The sequence below is a fragment of the Mustelus asterias genome, chromosome 9 (assembly GCF_964213995.1).
Source record: "Mustelus asterias chromosome 9, sMusAst1.hap1.1, whole genome shotgun sequence".
Classification (NCBI taxonomy): Eukaryota; Metazoa; Chordata; class Chondrichthyes; order Carcharhiniformes; family Triakidae; genus Mustelus; species Mustelus asterias.
This window is the reverse complement of record NC_135809.1, coordinates 111169377-111191514: the sequence shown is the minus strand read 5'-3', so window position 1 is coordinate 111191514 and position 22138 is coordinate 111169377. Positions and strand designations below refer to the sequence as shown.

Genomic DNA, 22138 nt, shown 5'->3' with positions numbered 1-22138 from the left:
TGAATGTGCTCAATGCCAGTATGCAAGGCCGCAATGACAATATCCTCACAACTACAGACAAACTAACTGCATTCAAAAAAAAGCTTCAGCTCTGGCTCGGAAGAGCAATGCAACATAACCTCAATGTTCCCACTGGTAAAAGTTTTAAAACAAGCAATAAATTGTACGGCCTCATACAGGAACATCTTGCAACACTGGTAGAAAAGATTGATCATTACTTCCCATCGTTGTCTTCAGAAAAATTCGACTGGGTTAGAGACCCCTTTGCGAATTCCAGCTGTTCAGGTCTGACATTGGATGAGGGGGAGGAAATGGCCTGCATTTCGAGTGATCGCACCTTGAAAATGAAACACGGGAGTATGCCACTGAACTCTTTTTGGATATACAACCAGAAACAGTATCCACGCATCTCAAGAGCATTAGCTATTCTTCTACAGTTCTCCACGACATATTGTTGTGAACAGGGATTTTCAGCTCTGACAAATATCAAAGACCAGAAAAGAGAAAGGCTTCTTTGTGTTGATGAGGAGATGAGGGTTTGTCTCAAATTAGACCTAATATAAATGAGATTACCCGACAAAAACAAGCTCACACCTCTCATTGAGTTTGTATACTTACTTAAGGTTACATATGTAAGAGGCTCGTCTATAAGTATATTTTGGGAATGAACCATCTTTTTATGTAGCTGCATTGTTTTATACTTTCTGGACCTCCCATGATCATATTATAAAGTAGTTGTGTTCTATGTTATGAATCAAGCACTGCTAGGGGTTGTTTTTTTTTGTTTTTGAATGTATTTCTTATCAATAAAAAATTCGGTGTGGCACGAGCAAATTTTATTCCGAAAGTGCGGCCGAGTGAAAAAAGTTTGGGAATCACTGAAGGGATCAAGGCATATGAATTTGATCAGTCATGATCAAACTGAATGGCTCGAAGGACCAAATGGCTCGAAGGACCAAATGGCCTATTCCTTCTATTTTCTACATTTCTATCTTGGATGTTGAGTTTACTAAGACTCCAAAGCTGCTTTTAACCTCTTTCTTTGTTATTGAAAATTCATTCATTGAGTATGTCTGTCATTTATTAAATGTACTTCCTCTATTTTCCTGTCGAAATTATAAACATTTTGGACTATCTATATTTCCAGTGAAAAGATGTTTTAAACCCATTGACAAGTTTTCTATTTTAGAATTATGCCAGTAAAATGTATTTCAAATACCATAATTTCTTTTGGTACTTCTGGAGAAGCACTTTTCTCGAACTGCATTGATGGTAGTTGAGGATATCCTTCCATTGTTACGTGTTTGCGCATTCATTTCTTGCTTCGACAGGAAAGAACCAATTTGCGTAGCTTCACTTAAAAGAAAAATACTTCAACTCTGCATTGTCATCTCTTGATGTGGAGATGCTGGCGTTGGACTGGGGTAAACACAGTAAGAGGTTTAACAACACCAGATTAAAGTCCAACAGGTTTATTTGGTAGCAGTGAAATGGCATTTGTTACCAAATAAACCTGTTGGACTTTAACCTGGTGTTGTTAAAACTCTTACTGTTGTCATCTCTTTACAGACATGCATTTAATTTAAAATGGTACCTGGAAGCTTCTATCCTTTGGCAGCACTGAACTGTCTACAGAATCCTTGGATCTTGTTTTAATAAATTACTGAAAAATATCAATTGTGGGGAAAGAAGTAGAAGAATCCTCAAGTTGATCATAAAATGATAGAGCACATAAGAGGCCATTTAGCCCATTCTGCCTGTGCGGGCTCTTTGAAATGCTATTGAATTCATCTCTCTACTAATCTCTCTACGCATGATCTTTCTTCATAGCTCTGTAATTTTATTTCCTTTTCAAATATCTGTTCAATTCTCTTTTAATCATTACCACTGAATTCCACCACCCTTTCAGAGAGGCATTCCAGATCACAGCAACTCACTACCTAAGTTTAAAAAAACCCACCTCATCCCCCCTCTAGTTCTTTTTCCAATTATCTTAGATCTGTATCCTCTGGTTACTGGTCCACCTGTCCCTGGAAACAGTGTGTTCTTATTTACTCCACGAAACCCCCTTCACGATTTTTAACAGTGCTATTAAACTCCCTTCAACTTTCTTTGTCTGCTTTAAGGGGAACAACCTCAGCTTCTCCAGGCTTTCCACTCTTGGCAAATAACTTTACAACGAATGTCCTGGTAGATGATCGATTGAAATGAATAATATCCAAGATTATAATCATCAGTCCTATAGATCTGTTCATAAACTATTCCAACCACCCCCCCCCCCCACCCCGTCTCCCCGAGGCATTGTAACTGCATCTGTTTTGTCCACATTTGGTATATGTAAAAAAAACCAAAAATGCACTGAAATGTAGGACATGCAGCACTGAGAAATTAGCCAGCAGGAATAAAAACTATCCGCTGCTAATTTCAAAATAAAATCATGAATAATGCAATAGCGACCAATTATAAAGGAGACATACTAGTCAAATCACTTTAATATTCCTTGTAGAAGCTTTAAAATGTGCCTGGAGTTTTTCACTGGAGATCTGTGGCATTTTGTCGCAGCGCCAGCAGCTTGTATATAGATAGGACATTTAACATTGTAAAATAACTCATGTGCTTAACAAGCAATATCAATAAAAACACTGATCCACAGAATGAGGTTAAGGACAGGTGCCCCAAAGCTCAATTCAGGTTATAGGCTTTATCTTAAAAGAGAAGGGAGAGATATAAAGACAGAGAGATTTAGGATGGAATTCTAGAGCATTTGGGGCTTAACTGGAAGCAAAACTAGAACCAGAGGGCACAACCTCAGGCTAAAGGGACGATCCTTTAAAACAGAGATGAGGAATTTCTTCAGCCAGAGTGTGGTAAATCTGTGGAACTCTTTGCTGCAGAAGGCTTTGGAGGTCAGGTCATTGAGTGTCTTTAAGACAGAGATAGATAGGTTCTTGATTAATAAGGGGATCAGGGGTTATGGGGAAAAGGCAGGAGAATGGGGATGAGAAAAATATCAGCCATGATTAAATGGCGGAGCAGACTTGATGGGCTGAGTGGTCGAATTTTGCTCCTACGTCTTATGGTCTAAATGCCGCCAATGGAGGATGAGTGAGATCAGGGTTACGCAGAAACTGCAGAGATCTGAAATGCTTGCAGCATTTAAGGAAATTGCAGCTAAAGGTGCTGGAATATGGTGATGGCAGCAGAGGTCCCAAAATGTGGGAATCAACCCTGCTTCAGTGGTCAGTGGGACCTGTTCATGCAGGCAGTGGTACTTTTACCGTGAGGTTGACTATTACTGTTGGAGCCGCCTTCGTGGGCCAAAGTGCCTGAATAAGAGGACCTCGAACCTGCTGGGAGGCTGGCAGGTTTACCTGGTGGTCTCTCCATAAAGTGGAGGGTCCCCCCATCCCCTCATCCATTTTTAAATACCAATGGTAGCAGGAAGAGGCCCCTAATTGGTCACTTAAGTGGCTGATTGTTTCTGGACATGAAGGCTGTTTGCCACTGGTAAAATGGCATGGCGATGGGATGACTTAAGGAATGCTACTAAATTGGCCAATCTTCCCTCTTTTACTGACCTTTCCAGATAATACCCAAAAGCCTGGTGCATCCAGGCAATGAATCGGTGAAGCCATGGAGGGATTTGAAAACAAAGGTAGGGATTTTAAAATTGAGGTGTTGTGGGATCTGGAGCCAATGAAGCTGGTGTGTTGAAGGCTGCAAAATAGTTTGAGAAGCACGAGGAGGGGTAATTTATCCCATTCAGTCACAGAGAATGTAATGTGTGATTTTGACCAGGGCTATTTCAGTACAGTAGCTGGGCTGACAACCTGATGGAAATAATTTGTGGTAAAATGGATATTGGTTTTCCTAATGCTATCAATAAGTGAAAGAGACATTGTGGCTATCGCAGGCTAGACCAGCATTTATGGTCCATCCCTGATTGCCCTTGAGAAAGTGGTAGTGAGCTGCCTTCTTGAATTGCTTGCAGTCCTTGTGTCCCTGTGGTACAGGTACACCCACAGTGCTATGGGGAGGGAGTTCCAGGATTTTGATCCAGCGACTGTGAAGGAATGGCGATATATTTCCAAGGCAGAATGGTGAGTGACTTGGAGGGGAACTTCCAGGTGGTCGTGTTCCTATGTGTCAGCTGCCCTTGTCCTTCTGGATGGTAGTGTGTTTGGAAGGTGCTGCTTCAGGAGCCTTGGTGAGTTCCTGCAGTGCATGTTCCCACATCAGTAGGGAAAATGGCAACCAGTTTGAACTCAGCAAGGTACCAAGGTTGGTTTGGGGATAAATATTAGCTAGGACATCAGGAGTACTCCCTGCTCTTTTTTGAATAGTGCCTTGGATTTTGTATGCTCGCTTGAGAGGTAGACAAGATGTAATGTATCATCTGAATTGTGTAATGTATCATCTGAAAGAAGACACCTCCAACAGTGCAGCACTCCGTCAATATCAGACCCAAGGGTCAGCCTAGATCATGTACTGAAGTCTTTAAATTGACTGAGTTGAAGCTGGCATATTCAGTGTGATTATTAGCAGGTAATTTGCTTTACAAGTGTGAGGAACGCCAGCTATAGCAGAATTGAGTTTGAGTTTTATCAAAAGGCTTCAAAACAAGAAACAGCAAGACACTTTTTGATGCAGGTTATTGACAAGAAAACCTTTTAAGTGGCTATTTTTTGTAGAAAGAGGGGTTCAAAGATAGTGAACCAAAGTGCTTAAGAGCAGTGCAGGAAAGCATGGAAAAGAGACAGAAAGACATAACTGCAGAGAAAAATGAAGAAGTTGTGTATGGGGAAGCTTTTTTAACTTAAGAGCTCTAAATAAGAGCTCTTAAAAAGTAATTTTCTGTTGTAGGCACTTCATAAATTCAAGATGTTGTATTAAGGCCAGGAAAAAAGTCAAAGCCAGTTTTAATAAGCAGCATATGTTATATGCCCACGATCTGTCTGTGAGGCACGTAGTCCGTTTTGGTTAACTTGACCAAACAAAAAGTAATCTTTAGAAAACAATTCTCTCAGCTTGGGGATGTCACAAAGTGCTTTACACTTACACTTACAACGTTGTCTTGCAGTAAGGGAAACATGTGCTGACTTATGAATGACTAGCTAAAACATTTCTTCACCGAAGAGGTTGATGAAGGCAGCGCACCAGAACTTTTAAGACATGTTGCTTATTAAAATTGCCATTTCATGGTGTAATAATCCCAGTATTGTGAAACAGCATGTCCTCTGACTAGACCAAAAAGAGAATTCACTCCAGAGCAAAATATAAATGAATACTCCCACTATCTATTTAATTGGAATTCAAAACAGGGATGCGGAGCGATTCTGTGCTTTCCATTCCATTATTCCCATCGCAAGCATGTTATCGGGATAGTCTAGCAACAAGCCATTGAGAAATGATACTCCATTGTCTGTACTGAGAGCTTTTCCACTCTGATGCAGTGTAAATGGGAATGCCTCCATACATAGTCAGGTGTGTGTCAGTGTAGTTCAGTTTTTGCATGCTCACCTCTGAGTCAGAAAGATGTGGATTTGAGCACAAAAATTGAAGCTGATACTCCATTGCTGCATTGATGGGAGTGTTGCACTATCAGGTGCTGTCTTTTGCATAAAACATTAAACCAAGCACCATTTGTCCTATCTGGTGGACGTACAAAATCCCACAACACTATTTCGAAGGAGAACAGGAGAATTTTGCCAATGTTCTGAGGTCAGTGTTCATCCTTCAATCGACATCACAGAAACAGATTGGTTTGTCCTTATTACATTGCTTTTTGTGAGAGCTTGCTGTGTGCAAATTGGCTGCCACATTTCCTACATTACAACAGTGAGTGCATTTCAAAAATAGTTCATTGGCTGTAAAGCATTTTGAGATGTCCGATGATTGTGAAAAACATAGAAATGCACATCTTTCTTATTTTCTTTCAAACAAAATGGAAGTTATTTGCTTGTTTTCAATTTTAAGTACAAACATGGTTATAAGATTCAGGCTCTTGGTTTCTCCCAGTTTATATGGAAAGTCCTGTTTAATTTTAATGCCCCACAAGGCTGTGATCTCAGCCCCTTTCCTCTACTCCTTACATATCAATGACTTGCCAAGTTTCCTTCCAACTCGATTTTCAAGTTTGCTGATGACACCACCGTAATGGGTCGGATCTCAAACAATGATGAGATGGAGTACAGAAACGAGATAGAGTATCTGGTGAAATGGTGTGATGACAATAATCTCTCCCTCAATGTCAGTAAAACAGAGGAGATAGTCATCGACTTCAGGAAACGTAGTGGAGGACATTTCCCTGTCTACATCAGCGAGGATGAAGTGGAAATGGTCGAGAGCTTCAAGTGTCTTGGTGCCCAGATCACCAACAACCTGCCCTGGTCCCTCCACGCGATGCTATAGTTAAGATAGCCCACCGATGCCTCTATTTCCTCAGGAGGGTAAAGAAATTCGGCATGTCTGCTACGACTCTCACCAACTTCTACAGATGCACCATAGAAAACATCCTTTCTGGTTATATCACAGCTTGATATGGCTCCTGCTATGTTCAAGACTGCAAGAAACTACGAAGGGTCATGAATGAAGCCCAGTCCTTCACACAAACCAACCTCCCATCCATTGACTCTGTCTACACTTCCTGCTGCCTTGGAAAAACATCCAGCATAATCAAGGCCCTCACGGACCCTGGACATTCTCTCTTCCACCTCCTTCTGTCAGGGAAAAGATACAAATGTCTGAGATCATGTACCAACCAACTCAACAGCTACTTCCCTGCTGCCATCAACTTTTGAATGGACATACCCTATATTCAGTTGATCTTTCTCAACACCCTAGCTATGACTATAAGACTACATTCTGCACCCTCTCCTTTCCTTCTCTACGAACGGAAACTTTTGTATGGCGCGCAAGAAACAATACTTTTCACTCTATACTAATACATGTGACAAATCAAATTTGTTTATTTTCTATATTCTAATGTGGTTGTGAAAGAAACATTTGTAATAGCTATTAAAATACTTGACAAGCACAATACTGATGTGAAAGACTACTGCGTGTGTGGTGCTACATAGGCAGTTGCTTTGAAGAGGTGATTGTTACTATTGCTATGGTGATGGAGAGCAGAATATGATGCAGGTGGTGGGGTCTCTTACATTGATTGCAGTGGGGAATAAACTATCATTGTTGACCTGTATGTTGTTCTGTGCATGTGGTAATTTCTGAATCGTAAGAGCACAAAAAAACTTCAGTTTTAAAATTCTCACCCACATGTTCAAATACTTCCACATCCTCAACCCCTGTCTATTTCTGTAACCATGAATGTGGAGATGCCGGCGTTGGACTGGGGTGGGCACAGTAAGGAGTCCCACAACACCAGGTTAAAGCTCCTTCATCAGGTGACTCACCTGATGAAGGAGCAGCGCTCCAAAAGCTCGTGATTCCAAATAAACCTGTTGGACTTTAATCTGGTGTTGTGAGACTTCTTACTATTTCTGTAATCTCCTCCAATCCATTGAGAATTCTACATTTCTCCAATTCTGGCCTCTAGTACATTTGGTTTTCATTCCAGCACCATTCATGGCTGTGCTTTTAGCTGCCTAGGCCCTAAGCTCTGGAATTCTCTCTCTCAATCTCTTCAACACTCTGTCACTTTCTCCTTACTTAAGATGATCCTAAAACCTACCTCTTTAATCAAGTCAGTCACTTGTCAATATCCCCTTGCGTGGCTTGGTGACAAATCTATTTTATTAATCACTTAGGTGGAGTGCCTTACACAATTGTTTTTCTATACTAAAAGAGTGATAGGAATGCAAATTTTTATTGCTGACCATACAAATTGAATTGTACTGTACAGGAGGAGACCATTTCACCCATTGGGCTTGAGCTGACTCTTTGAAAGAGCCATCTATTTAGCCTCAAGCTCCTGCTATTTCTCCATTGTCCTGCAAATTTTTCCTTTTTAAAGCATTTAGCCAATTCCTATTTGAATCTCCTTCCATCCCTTTCAGGCAGTGCATTCCAGATTATTACTTGCTGTGCGTAAAAAGAAACTCTTCAATTTCTCTGCTCTTTTTGCCAATTATCTTAAAATCTGAGTCCTGTGATGTACAGGCCCATCTGCCAGTGGAAACAATGTATTCTTAGTTGCTCTATCAGAAATCATCATAACTTTGAACAAATCAATTAAATCTCCCCTTAATTTTCTCTGCTCCAAGGAATTAGAGTTCTTAAAAGATAATCATCATAATTTCCTACTCCTGCTGCTTTATCTAGTGAGGAGCTGGGCCATGCAGAGCAGGAAGATATCGGGTACATTTCCCTGGTTCTTGCTGAATTAGTTGATCTGTCTCAGGGTGGGAGGGGTGCCATGTTTAATTTGGTTTAGCAATGCTACAGTGCAATGAAATAAAATCAGCTCGGCTTTCTCCTTGGGACAAAGAAGGTTAAGGGGAGATTTGGTGGATTGTTTAAAATCAAGAAGAAATCTGACAGAGTAAATTAGGACAAAATGGATGGCACAATGGTGAGCACTGTAGCCTCACAGTGCTAGGGATCTGCGTTCGATTCTGGCCTTGGGTGACTGCCTGTGTGAAGTTTGCATGTGTTCCTGTGTCTTGGTGCTTTGGTGTCCCCCCACTGCCCAAAGATGTGATGGTTAGGTGGATTGGTCATGCTAAATTGCCCCTTAGTGTCCAAATGTGTATAGGTTAGGTCAATTAGCCATGGTAAATGTGCAGGGTTGTGAGGATGGAGGTGGGGGCCTCAGTAAGATGCTCTTTTGGAGAGTTGGTGCAGACTTGATGGACCAAATGGCCTCCTTCTGCACTGTAAGGATTCTATGGTTCTAATATATTTCCACTGGCAGAATGTCTTCCTTCTGTGCAGTACCTTTCTATGATTCTGTGGTTCCTATTCCTGACAATGAGGGACAGAAATACCTGGATTTCTATAGCTCCTTTCAAGACCTCAAAGCATTCCAAAACAGCCGGCTAAGTACTTTTGAAGTGTAATTACTGCTTTAATAAATGAAATGCAAATGCCAACATGTGCACTGCAAGCTCCCACAAACAGCAAAGACATAATGATAATTTGTTTTAGTGATGTTGATTGAGCAATGAGTATTGGCCAAGACAGCAGGGATAACATGCCTGCCCTTCAAAATAGTAAGAAGTCTCACAACACCAGGTTAAAGTCCAACAGGTTTATTTGTAGCAAATGCCACAAGCTTTCGGAACTGGCTGTTCCTTCATCAGGTGGGTGGGACTTCTGATCACAAACAGGGCATACAAAGACACAAACTCAATTTACATGAATAATGATTGGAATGTGAGTCTTTACAGCTAATCAAGTCTTAAAGGTACAGACAATGTGAGTGGAGAGCATTAAGCACAGGTTAAAGAGATGTGTATTGTTTCCAGAAAGGAAAGTTAGTGAGATTTTGCAAGTCCAGGCAAGTTGTGGGGGTTACAGATAGTGTGACATGAATCCAAGATCCCGGTTGAGGCCATCCTCATGTATGCGGAACTTGGCTATCAGTCTCTGCTCAGCGACTCTGCGCTGTTGTGTGTCGTGAAGGCCGCCTTGGAGAACGCTTACCTGAAGATCAGAGGCCGAATGCCCGTGACCGCTGAAGTGTTCCCCAACAGGAAGAGAACAGTCTTGTCTGGTGATTGTCGAGCAGTGTTCATTCATCCGTTGTCGTAGCGTCTGCATGGTCTCCCCAATGTACCATGCCTCGGGACATCCTTTCCTGCAGCGTATCAGGTAGACGTGTGCACAGCAACCTCTGCAATACGTGCCGAATCATCGAAACGGATGCCATCATCTCACGTGAGAACACCATCCACCAGGTACACGTTACATACTCTTGCAACTCGGCCAACGTTGTCTACCTGATACACTGCAGGATGTCCCGAGGCATGGTACATTGGGGAGACCATGCAGATGCTACAACAACGGATGGATGAACACCGCTCGACAATCACCAGGCAAGACTGTTCTCTTCCTGTTGGGGAACACTTCAGCGGTCACGGGCATTCGGCCTCTGATCTTCAGGTAAGCACTCTCCAAGGCGGCCTTCACGACACACGACAGCGCAGAGTCGCTGAGCAGAGACTGATAGCCAAGTTCCGCACACATGAGGACGGCCTCAACCGGGATCTTGGGTTCATGTCACACTATCTGTAACCCCCACAACTTGCCTGGACTTGCAAAATCTCACTAACTTTCCTGTCTGGAAACAATACACATCTCTTTAACCTGTGCTTAACCCTCTCTCTACTCACATTGTCTGTACTTTAAGACTTGATTAGCTGTAAAGACTCATTATTCATGTAAATTGAGTCTGTGTCTTTGTATGCCCTGTTTGTGATCGACCCACCTGACAAAGGAACAGCCAGTTCCGAAAGCTTGTGGCGGTTGCTACAAATAAACCAGTTGGACTTTAACCTGGTGTTGTGAGACTTCTTACTGTGTTTACCCCAGTCCAATGCCGGCATCTCCACATCTTCAAAATAGTGCCATGGGATCTTTCACATCCACCTGAAGAAGAGGCTGATGGGGCCTCAGTTTAACTTCTGTTCTGAAAGCTGACACCTCTGCAGAGTACAGCGCTCCCTCAGTTCTTTACTGGAGAACCACTGGAAAGTTGTTGAATAATGTCTAGCAAGAAATAACCCCTTGAGGAGGGAATGAAGAAGAGGAGAAGCTTAGCAAGTTAAGATACATTCCTTCTTGGTGAAGGAAAGTATCTTAACTTGCCCTCCCATCTGGAACTGTATTTTGTAGCTGTATTAGCTATTAAATTACTCAGATTGAACATGTAGTAATCAACAATTGTTGCAGAGGAGAGATGATAAAGCATGGCTCCCTCTTTTCCTTCCTCTCAACTGACTAATGATGAATGTGTTTTAAAAGCAAAAGTATGTTAACCCTGATGCGCGTCAATGAGCACATGGAATCAAGGCTTTAGTATTGAAGGCTTTAATACAGTAACAATGAAACTACTAACACGAATACACCAGTTCAGACTGAAGGGGTCCTGCCGGAGCAGGGGGTCTTATACCTGCCACCGGAGGCGGGACCCCACTGGAATGTGCCATGGTAACACTTATAACAGGTAAACACCCTAACCCAACAACATAGTACAACCCCCACAGTAATAACACCCTAGCCCAACAGTAACATGGTAACAAACCCCAGTGGTGAACCAACGATGGTTCACCACATTCACCCCTCCTTTAGGAACAAAAGGTGGCGGGGTAGACGAAAACAGACAATAACAAAAAAAAATCACAGGATTCACAAGTCCAGACGGTCTGGAGGACCGCACCGACGCTGCGATCTCCTCAACACCGGTTGCGAAACCGGAGCAGGTGCCGATCTCTTCAACACCGGTTGCGAAAACGGAGCAGGTGCTTGTAGTGGCTCTCTCCAAGTAACGTGTGGCTGTCCCCTCAAGGACTCCCGGGCCGGCCGGCCCTGGTGAGGCGATGGTGCAGGGGATCCTGGAACGTTTGGTGGTAGTGGTGGTGGTGGTGATGATGGTGGCGCCGATCTCCGAGTCTCAGGCAAGCTGTACATGGGAGTAAAAGTGTTATGCACTGGTCCCGGTGCTGACCGCGCCACGTCTGGGGAAGTAATGAGGAGTAGTGGATTTGTGACTGGGGGAATAGGAGCGACAGGGGTTGCTACGTCCCCTGCAGGCGCCAGGTCTCTAATGGAGACAGTGTCCTCTCGCCCGTCAGGATATGCCACATAGGCATACTGAGGGTTGGCGTGGAGGAGTTGGACCGGTTCGACCAAGGGGTCGGACCTGCGAGCCCTCACATGGCGCCGCAGAAGGACGGGTCCTGGGTACGTCAACCAGGCTGGCAATGAGGTCCCCGAGGACGACTTCCGAGGGAATGAGAACATCCTCTCGTGGGGAGTAGCATTGGTTGCCGTACACAGGAGGGAGCGGATAGCATGGAGCGCATTTGGAAGGACCTCCTGCCAACGGGAGACTGGAAGGCCCCTGGATTTCAGTGCCAGTAGGACAGCCTTCCAGACTGTAGCATTCTCCCTTTCCACCTGTCCGTTACCCCTAGGGTTGTAGCTCGTGGTTCTACTAGAGGCAATCCCGAATGAGAGCAGGAATTGCCTCAAGTCGTTGCTCATGAACGACGAGCCCCTGTCGCTATGAATGTAGCAGGGGTACCCGAACAGGGTAAAAAGTTCACTGAAAACCTTGATGACGGTGGCAGTTGACGTGTCCGCACAGGGGAAAACAAACGGAAACCGGGAATATTCGTCTATTATATTGAGAAAATAGACATTCCGGTCCGTTGAGGGAAGGGGGCCCTTAAAATCCACACTCAGCCTCTCAAAAGGGCGAGTGGCCTTGACCAAATGTGCCCGGTCTGGTCGATAAAAGTGTGGTTTGCATTCTGCGCAAATCCGACAGCTTCTAGTTACTGACCTGACATCCTCCACCGAGTAGGGCAGGTTGCAGGCTTTGATGAAGTGGTAGAGTCTGGTGACTCCAGGATGACACAGATCATTGTGGAGAGCCTTCAAGCGGTCCTCCTGCATGATGGCGCATGTTCCACGCGAGAGGGCATCCGAGGGCTCATTGAGCTTCCCTGGACGATACATAATATCGTAATTATAGGTGGAGAGCTCAATTCTCCACCGCAAGATCTTATCGTTCTTGATCTTGCCCCTCTGCGTGTTACTGAACATAAACGCCACGGATCGTTGATCCGTGATCAGGGTGAACCGCTTACCTGCCAGGTAATGGCGCCAGTGTCTGACTGCCTCCACAATGGCCTGAGCCTCCTTTTCCACCGCTGAGTGCCGAATCTCTGGGCCTTGAAGGGTGCGGGAAAAGAACGCGACGGGCCTGCCTGCCTGGTTTAGTGTGGCGGCTAGGGCGAAGTCAGATGCATCACTCTCCACCTGGAAAGGGATGGATTCATCTACCGCGTGCATCGTGGCTTTCGAGATGTCGCTTTTCAAAGCCTTGAAGGCCAATTGGGCCTCCGGCGTAAGTGGGAAGGTCGTGGACTTAATGAGCGGACTTAAGGTCTATGGTAGAAAACACTCGGTACTGCGCAATCTGATTGACCATATCAGAAATGCGGGGGAGAGGATACGCATCCAGCTGCGTGTATCTATTAATGGTCTGACTATAGTCGATGACCATCCGAGGTTTGTTCCCGCTTTTGACTACCACGACCTGCGCTCTCCACGGACTAGCACTGGCCTGTATGATCCCTTCCTTGAGGAGCCGCTGAACCTCAGATCTAATAAAGATCCGGTCCTCAGCGCTGTAACGCCTACTTTTAGTAGCGATGGGCTTGCAGCCAGGTACCAGATTTTTAAAAAGGGATGGTGTCGTGATCTTCAGGATGGATAGATTGCACGCAGGGCGCTTTGGGCAATTTGGAGGCTGCGGCTGGTTCCCTACTGCCAGTGAAGGGAGTGGCCCACCGTACTGTAGGATCACACTCTTCATGTGGACCATAAAGTTTAGTCCGAGGAGAATTGGCGCGCAAAGGTGAGGTAGCACAAGGAGCCTGTATTGCTCGTAAACTGTGCCCTGTACCTCAAGAGTTACCATACATCGTCCTTGGATCGGTACAGACCGGGACTGTGATGCCATGGAAATTGTCTGTTTGGCAGGGAGAACCCGGAGTCCACACCTTTTAGCAGTTTCAGGGTGTATGAAACTTTCGGTGCTCCCACTGTCAAACAGACAATTCACAGTTCTGCCACTAACCTTTACCTCCATCATAGAATGTTCCAGTCTGTAATGCCTGGTCTGATCCAGAGAGATCGACGCCACCGTTGGCCCCTGGGCGTCACTGCATGCTGCCGATGTGGATGCTGAGGACCCCTGCTGGTCGCTCCTAGTCGTCGTGGACCATGATGGCCGCCCCCATGAATCGCACGTGGGCGAGGGCGCCAAGCGCAGCGACTCCTGGTGGTCTTCCTCCTCCTCTGTTTGCCACGATGGCGCCGTCCTGAGATCGCACGTGGTTGGACCTCGTGGGTACTGCGACGCCGAAAGAGATGGTCTCCGTTCTGGAGGGTTACAAACTGCACTGCCGTTTTTAGGTTTGGACCTGCAGACTTTGCCGTAGTGGCCTTTTTTACCGCACTGGCTGCAGATTGCCGTTCTTGCCGGACACTGTTGCCGTGGATGCTTGGCCCCACCGCAAAAATAGCATCGCTGGCCACCTGGAGCTGCCGCCGTCGTCGAATCGATCTGAGAGCGCGAGTTCGCGGGGCGAGGAGGGAGCAGAGCTTGCTCCAACCACGTTGACTGCACGTGGTCCTCGGGGTACAGCGCCAAGCTCTTCGACGCCGCCTCCAACCTCACGGCCATCCCCATTGCCTGGGTCAAGTTGAGTTTCCCCTTTTCTAGTAATTTAAGCCTGATGTACGAGGACCCGACCCCTGCTACGAACGCGTCTCGGGCGAGGTCGTACATATACTGCTCGGCGGAGACGTCCTTACAGTCGCAACCCCTGGCAAGCTGCAGGAGCTCATTGGCATAATCCTCTATGGTTTCGCCCGACTGCCGACGTCGTGTAGCGAGGAGGTAACGAGCATGTATCTCGTTGGGTGGCGTAATGTACCTATTCTTTAGGAGCTCGACGGCACCCTGGTAAGTGGGAGCTGCACGAATGGCTAGGTAAATCGTGTCGCTTACCCTCGCGTGGAGGACCTGGAGTCTATCACTGTCCGTAGTGATAGCTACCGAGGCTGCCAGGTAGTCCTCAAAGCACTTCCACCAATGGTCGAATGTGTTAGCTGCACCGACCGCACGCGGGTCCAGTGTCAGACGATCCGGTTTTAGGATCTGTTCCATACTCTCTGTTTACTGTATTAAATTGATGCGCGTCAATGAGCACATGGAATCAAGGCTTTAGTATTGAAGGCTTTAATACAGTAACAATGAAACTACTAACACGAATACACCAGTTCAGACTGAAGGGGCCCTGCCGGAGCAGGGGGTCTTATACCCTGCCACCGGAGGCAGGACCCCACTGGAATGTGCCATGGTAACACTTATAACAGGTAAACACCCTAACCCAACAACATAGTACAACCCCCACAGTAATAACACCCTAGCCCAACAGTAACATGGTAACAAACCCCAGTGGTGAACCAACGATGGTTCACCACAAACCCCTGAGTGCTGTAACTGTCGAGAACAGACAAATGATGGGTTTTCTCGTAAATTTTAAAAAGAAAGATAAATGTTTATTATTCAACACCTGAATGTGACCACATCAACTCACACACTCATACACACACACACATACTCAATGAAAGATTATGATTACAAAAGGTAGCATACACTTGAAAGTTCTCTGTTGCATTTGCTTTTCCCAAGAGATCTTGAAACGTTGCAAGCCTGTGATTGGTTTGCTCCACTGAATAATAAAATCTGGCATTTTAGGACCACTAATTTGCTGTAGTTTATTGCTTACAGTAGCAGTTTCTCTTGCTCTGCTCCAGTTGAGGTGCAGTCAAAACTCTGTAGTGAAAACCTGGTTTGGTTCCTCAGATAAAGACGTAAAGGCCAACCAGAATTCTCCGCATACTGATGGTTCTTAATCAGGTTCCTGTTCCTTTGTTGGTCTGGATCTTTCTTTTAAATGTCCTTATCTGAAATATGGCTTCTGTCATATGACTAGAGTGTTTCTGTCTATTGTCCTCACAAATAGTTTCTGACATCTAGACCATTGTCAAACAATGGGGCCCACGTATAACTCATTCACATACCGTGATGAGAGAATTTCTTTTCACAACAACCATTCACTGGAACTTCACTAAAGTTGAAAAGTCTGTAAGCAGTATTGTGAAACAGTTTCTTTAATTATTTGGAGATGGGCAGTCATTAACCACAGGAAAGGTCTGTTGCATTTTAACGGCTTCTCAAAGATATGTTTTGGAATTTCATTTGCATTTGAAATGCAAGCGTGATGGTTAGCCCAGGGGTTTTGTGTAGTTCCATGTTTATTTCAGAAAGAAAACTAGGCCCCACATTCCACTTTTATTTTAAATGAAGGATCAATTTTGAATTTATACTCCATAAATCCATTTTGCATGAGAGTGATGACACAATACAACGGCAACAATTTGTGTTAGGGTGAAATTCTCTTGCCTTCTGATATTTTTATATTTGTACACTATTTTTGTATTTGTACACTTACGGGCGGCACAGTGGTTAATGCTGCTGCCTCACAGCGCCAGGGACCCGGGTTCAATTCCCAACTTGGGTCACTGTGTGGAGTTTGCACATTCTCCCCTTTCCTCCCACAGTCTGAAGGACGTGCTGGTTAGGTGCATTGACTCGAACAGGCGCCGAAGTGTGGCAACTAGGGGAATTTCACAGTAACTTCATTGCAGTGTTAATGTAAGCCTTACTTGTGACTAATAAAATAAACTTTACTTTACTATTGTATCAATGAATTGTTTTATTCTGGAAACCATCAAAAGTATTGGTAGTTTCAGCCTCCACTAACGGCCACACAAACATGGGGTCTCTAACTATTAATCTGGAATGAACAAACAGATCAACCAGCCGGTATAATTCAGTATGCCGTCACCTACAGTGAGTGTAGCGCTTGTCGCTTCTCGGCCTTTTGGCTAAGATCAAGTGTAGTATGGACAGGCTGCGCTTGGTTGAGGTCATTAGGTTACATTTAAGCTTCATTTGAAGCAATTTTTAAAAGCGGCATCTCGGCCTTTTGGCTAAGATGCAAATGAGATCAAGCCTTGGAGGAGGTGAGTCTGCACCTACTCCAATCAGCTTGGCTCATATAGATCAGGCCCAAGACAGGAGTGTAGGCCCTGTCTTGTCAGCTTGGATCGGAAATATCTCAACTTGTTGAGACTCTGAATTGGACTTGATTTGATTGAATTGGAAAAGTATATTAAAGTACTGTGGGAGCAATGGTGACTTTGAACCTCGGGTTCCCCAAGCCATCTCCACTGGGGTTTTTTTCTCTCCTCATGTCTGGATGTTATAGAAAGAAACCCTACAGAACAGAAGGAGGCCATTCAGCCCATCGAGTCTGCACCCACAACAATCCCACCCAGGCCTTATCCCTGCAACCTCACATATTTACCCTGCTAATCCCTCTAACCTACACATCCCTGGAGACTAAGAGACAATTTAACATGGCCAATCAACCTAACCCTAGATATAATTAACTAGATTTAATTTATAGAGATTGTTTGTTATGGTTAGTCAACAACTCCAATATCATTGGATTATGTGACTTCTGGGCATATAGAATGGGAATGCGATGGATCTTTTTGGGTCCAGCAATCCCTGTGTTATTGGTGCCAGTGTAGTGTGGTAGATCAGAGCTCTAACAGACTCGTTTTATATTTTGATTCAATTTTAAGGTGGCTTATATTACTAGAAAATGGAAAGGCAATGTTTTCAGCTACAAAAGCCATAGTTTGACTATATTTATCATTTTTATTGTTCTTTTGTTATATTTACATTTTTGAAAGCGATCTAATCAGAACTGCAGTCGCTTTCATTGGATTAAAATAGAAATTGACATTTTTAACATAACATTTAATCTTGGAAATGGAGACACAGTCAGGGTTGTCATAACGGAAATTAGATCTGTACATTGATATTATCATGCAACTCAGAGTTTCAGTTATTTCCTGGCTTTTCCTTTTGACATATTGCCAGGATTTATAAAAGCTAACCATATGACATTCAGACTGGATTTCACAGTGTCATCTGATCTTACAACAATAAAAGGTTCCTTTACAATTTCATGCAGTCACTAGCATTACAGAGCCCAAATAATACTGCAAGTGATACTTTTTTTTAATACAGACTGGAAGAAATTGACCAAGTCATGCATGTGTTTGGTATATTGTCGACAACAGAATATATAATACCCTTTTTGAAACTAGAATATTAACCTATCATTTCAAGCATATGTGACTTGCTTCAAAAAAACTTAATCAGGCAGATTTTGATAAATTAGCATATCTCTTGTGGGCAAAACAAGTCAGATGTGCATAGTTTTCAAATTTTACTTGTCACATTAGGATATATTTTAGTAATTTTACTTCTGGAGTAAATTAGATAATTGGAGACAGCAATTTGCAAATCATTTCTCCTGACTGTAATGCAATTTCCCTTAATGTGGAGGTTGGAACATTCAGGGCTGTGAATCTGTACATGGCAATGCTGAACATTGACCTTTCATTAACCTGCAGGATTTCTGCTTCTGTGGGGCACACAAGGTCTTGCTTGTGATCGTGTCACCCTAAAATAGCAAAACAGCAAACTTCTACCAGTAGTTAAACTTGGAACCCTGATGAGGACAGTACTTAACCTGATTTGCGGACTTGGAGTTTGATGCTTTTTTGATTTGATTTGATTTATTGTCACATGTATTAGTATACAGTGAAAAGTAATGTTTCTTGCACGCTATACAGACAAGGCATACTGTTCATAGAGAAGGAAAGGAGAGAATGCAGAATGTAGTGTTACAATCATAGCTAAGGTGTAGAGAAAGATCAACTTAATGCAAGCTAGATCAATTCAAAAGTCTGATAGCAACAGGGAAGAAGCTGTTCTTGAGTCAGTTGATACGTGACCTCAGATTTTTGTATCTTTTTCCCAAAGGAAGAAGGTGGAAGAGAGAATGTCCAAGGTGCGTGGGGTCCTTGATTATGCTGGCTGCTTTTCCGAGGTAGTGGGAAGTGTAGATAGAGTCGATGGATGGAAGGCTGCTTTGCGTGATGGACTGGGCTTCATTCACAACCCTTTGTAGTATCTTGCGATCTTGGGTAGAGCAGGTGCCATCGCAAGCTGTGATATAACCAGAAAGAATGCTTTCTATGGTGCATCCATAAAAGTTGGTGAGAGTCGTAGCAGATATGGCAAATGTCCTTAGTCTTTTGAGAAGGTAGAGGCATTGGTGAGCTTTCTTAACTATAGTGTTGACATGGGGGGACCAGGACAGGTTGTTGGTGATCTGGACACCTAAAAACTCGAAGCTCTCGACCATTTCTACCCCATCCCCATTGATGTAAACAGGGGCATGTTCTCCGCTACACTTCCTGAAGTCGATGACAATCTCCTTCATTTGTTGACATTGAGGAGAGATTATTGTTGTTGCACCAGTTCACCAGATTCTCTATTTCATTCCTGTAATCCATCTCGTCATTGAGATTCGACCCACTACGGTGGTGTCATCAACAAACTTGAAAATTGAGTTGGAGGGGAATTTGGCCTTTAAATTAAGGATTCCTGGGTCAGCGAGAGATCTCATTTGTCAGTGACAAAGCAATCCATGTCCACAATCGGCTTACTAGAAAATGAATTGGCTCCAAGTGCACGTACATACAGGACGTCTGGCACAAAGTGCACACACGGCGCACTGACCTGTTTATTCCTGCCTTGTGTGATCATACAATGTACTGCAGTGAGAATTTGCCCAATGAGAAAATGGGGAAAAAAGATCAGGCAATCTTTGGGAACCATTTTTGGTGACCCATTTTTCAACATTTTGTGAGTTGTGACTCCCACTTTGAAAAACACTAGATTAGAGGTACACCTGAGATTTCTGCAGGAGTTCTCCATGGCGGGAGTTCGATAGAACCCTTGAAGAAACAGTGTAAACAGCTGTGTCTAATGTATATTGAGGCTTTCCGTCAAACTTCTACCAAAGCTCAGATTCAGGGGCTTTTTTAAAGAGCGAACATGGATTTCTATAATCTTTCACAATCTCAGGATATAACAAAGTACTTTCCAGCCATTGAAGGACTTTTTTTTATATTGTAGTATTGTCATTGTTGTAATGTAGGAAATGCTTAGTAACCAGATAATCTGTTTCGGTGATACTTGTTGAGGGATAAATTTTGACCAGGACACCGGGGAAAAGCTTCCTTTCTTCTTCAAAATAGTGCTGTAGAATTTTTTTATGTCTATATTAGAGGGCTTTTGGGTCCAAGGTTTAATGGTTCATCCAAAAGATGGCACCTTTGGGAGTGCAGTGCTTCCTTATACTGCACTGGAAGTTTGAGCCTGGATTGTGTGTTCCAGTCTCTTGAGTGGACCTTGAAATCACAATCCAAACCTGTTACATTGACATTGCAGCTTCTGCTGATTGGGCTACGAGGTTACTGGACATGCAGTAAATTCCAAAGTACAAACTTTGCAAATGTTAATCAATCTAGAATACAATGACTGATTAAATTACATGCTTCAAAGTGTATCTGTAAACTTAAGATTAGTTAGTATTTATGTGATCTACTTAGAGTTAAAGTGTAAGTTTATATGTCAGGGGTTGAAATTACAGTAGTATTGATAGGAACTTTGCATTTCCTGTGCACTGAAGCTGTTTGCCTGTTGCTGTTCCTTTTCCTTTATTATTTTTAATATTTTACAAGCAGCATTTCACGCTGCAGAATCATTCACTCCAGGGGATGCAGACTTGGAACGAATATGGCGCACAACTATGGTTTAGCCATTCACTACCAGATTTGGCTGGACCATGTAAAGCACTATGGGGTCCTGCACTCATAAACTAACCCCAACTTCTCTTCTCTACTGCAAGTCATCTTCTTAAACTCTTGTCTCCTCCACCCTTGCCTCCGATGACAAATGCAAGCTTCTCATGGGTTTCTTTGCCGCAACTATTGAGGCCATGTCGTCAACTGCCTCAGTCACTTCCTTTCCTTTTCCTGACCCATCCAACCAAACTTCCTCTAAGATTCCCCATGCGTTAGCCCTGAACTGGTTTTCTTCTTTTGTTTCTCTCCTATCTCTCCATATGCCTACTCTCGGCTTTTCTTGACCATTAAATCCACCTCCTGCTCCTTGATCCTATTTCCAATAAACTATTGGCCACCTTTCTGTCCTAGCTCACATGTTGACTGACATTGTTAATGGTTCTCTCTCCTTCAACTCTGCCATCATCAGTCTCGTCCTCAAAAACTAACCATTAGCCCATGGACCCTAAATTGTGGAATTCCCTTCCTAAACCTATCTACCGCTCTACCTCACTTTCTTTTTATAAGACACTCCTTAAACCTACCTCTTTGACTAAACTTTTGATAATCCCTAATGTTTTTTTATGTGACTTGGTTTTGTTTTATAATGCCTTTATGAATGGCCTGAGATATCTTATTATATCAATACAAATTGTTGAATATACATCTGTCTTTGTTTATCCTTGCAGCGAGCCCTGACTGAGACAGAGGACCTACGACAGGTGAAAGTTCTGGAGATGTGTGTAGATACACAAGATAACAGTCTTGGAAACTTTGGTAGGAAATCTGTTTAACATGGATTTATTTAACCATAGCTCTTTATTCAAAGGGTCTTCTGGTTTGATGTTTTATTTTTGTTGTGTCTTGGCATGTGTGAGTTGCTGTTGCTTAGAGATTAATTTTAGGTATGTGAAGAATGTAGCTACAAAGCACTTGACTGTGCAAAAGTTTTTAAATACATGCCCTTTTTCTCACAAAATTGATGCAATTAATTAATCCTAATGAGGACTGCAGTAACAAAGTGAACTGAATAAAACCCAGCCAAGCAATCCCAGTAATGTTAGACTGAGGGACACAAAGCTTATGTCCAAACCCAGAAAAAATCCTCCCCTAATGGGGCAGAGATTTAAGGTGAGGGGGGAAAGTTTTTAAGGGAGATGTGTGGGGGAAGTTTTTCACGCAGAGTGGTGGGTGCCTGGTATGCATTGCCAGAGGAGGTGATGGAAGCAGGCACATTAGCAACATTTAAGAGGCATTTGGATGGATACATGAATAGGGAAGGAATAGAGGGATAAGGACTGAGTAAGGGCAAAAGGTTTTTTTAAATTTAGTTAGGGCAGCATGATCAGCATGGGCTGAAGGGCCTGTTCCTGTGCTGTACTTTTCTTTGTTCTTTGTTCTCTACATTTTTGTTATGTATTTAACTATTTCAAACTTCTTCTGGCCATCTTCCCATCTTCCACCCTTGTTAATTTCAACTCACCCAGAGTTCAGCGCCCGTGTCCATTACAACAAGTCCTGTTCACTCATTACTCCTCTGCTTGCTTACCTACATTAACTTCCAGTCCAGTAGCACCTTGAATTTAAAATTCTCACTATT

The 22138-nt window shown here is 43.5% G+C and overlaps 1 protein-coding gene and 1 pseudogene across 1 annotated transcript in view; both read left to right on the top strand.

Moving 5' to 3' along the window:
• The window catches only part of lrrc56 (leucine rich repeat containing 56), a 150535-nt gene that overhangs the window by 28696 nt on the left and 99701 nt on the right, over positions 1-22138 (top strand). The window contains exon 3 of the mRNA XM_078221293.1: positions 21228-21315. Within this exon, the coding sequence (XP_078077419.1) occupies positions 21228-21315 (88 nt within the window). The remainder of the gene's footprint in view (positions 1-21227; positions 21316-22138) is intronic.
• LOC144499336 (U2 spliceosomal RNA) lies at positions 16631-16782 on the top strand (annotated as a pseudogene).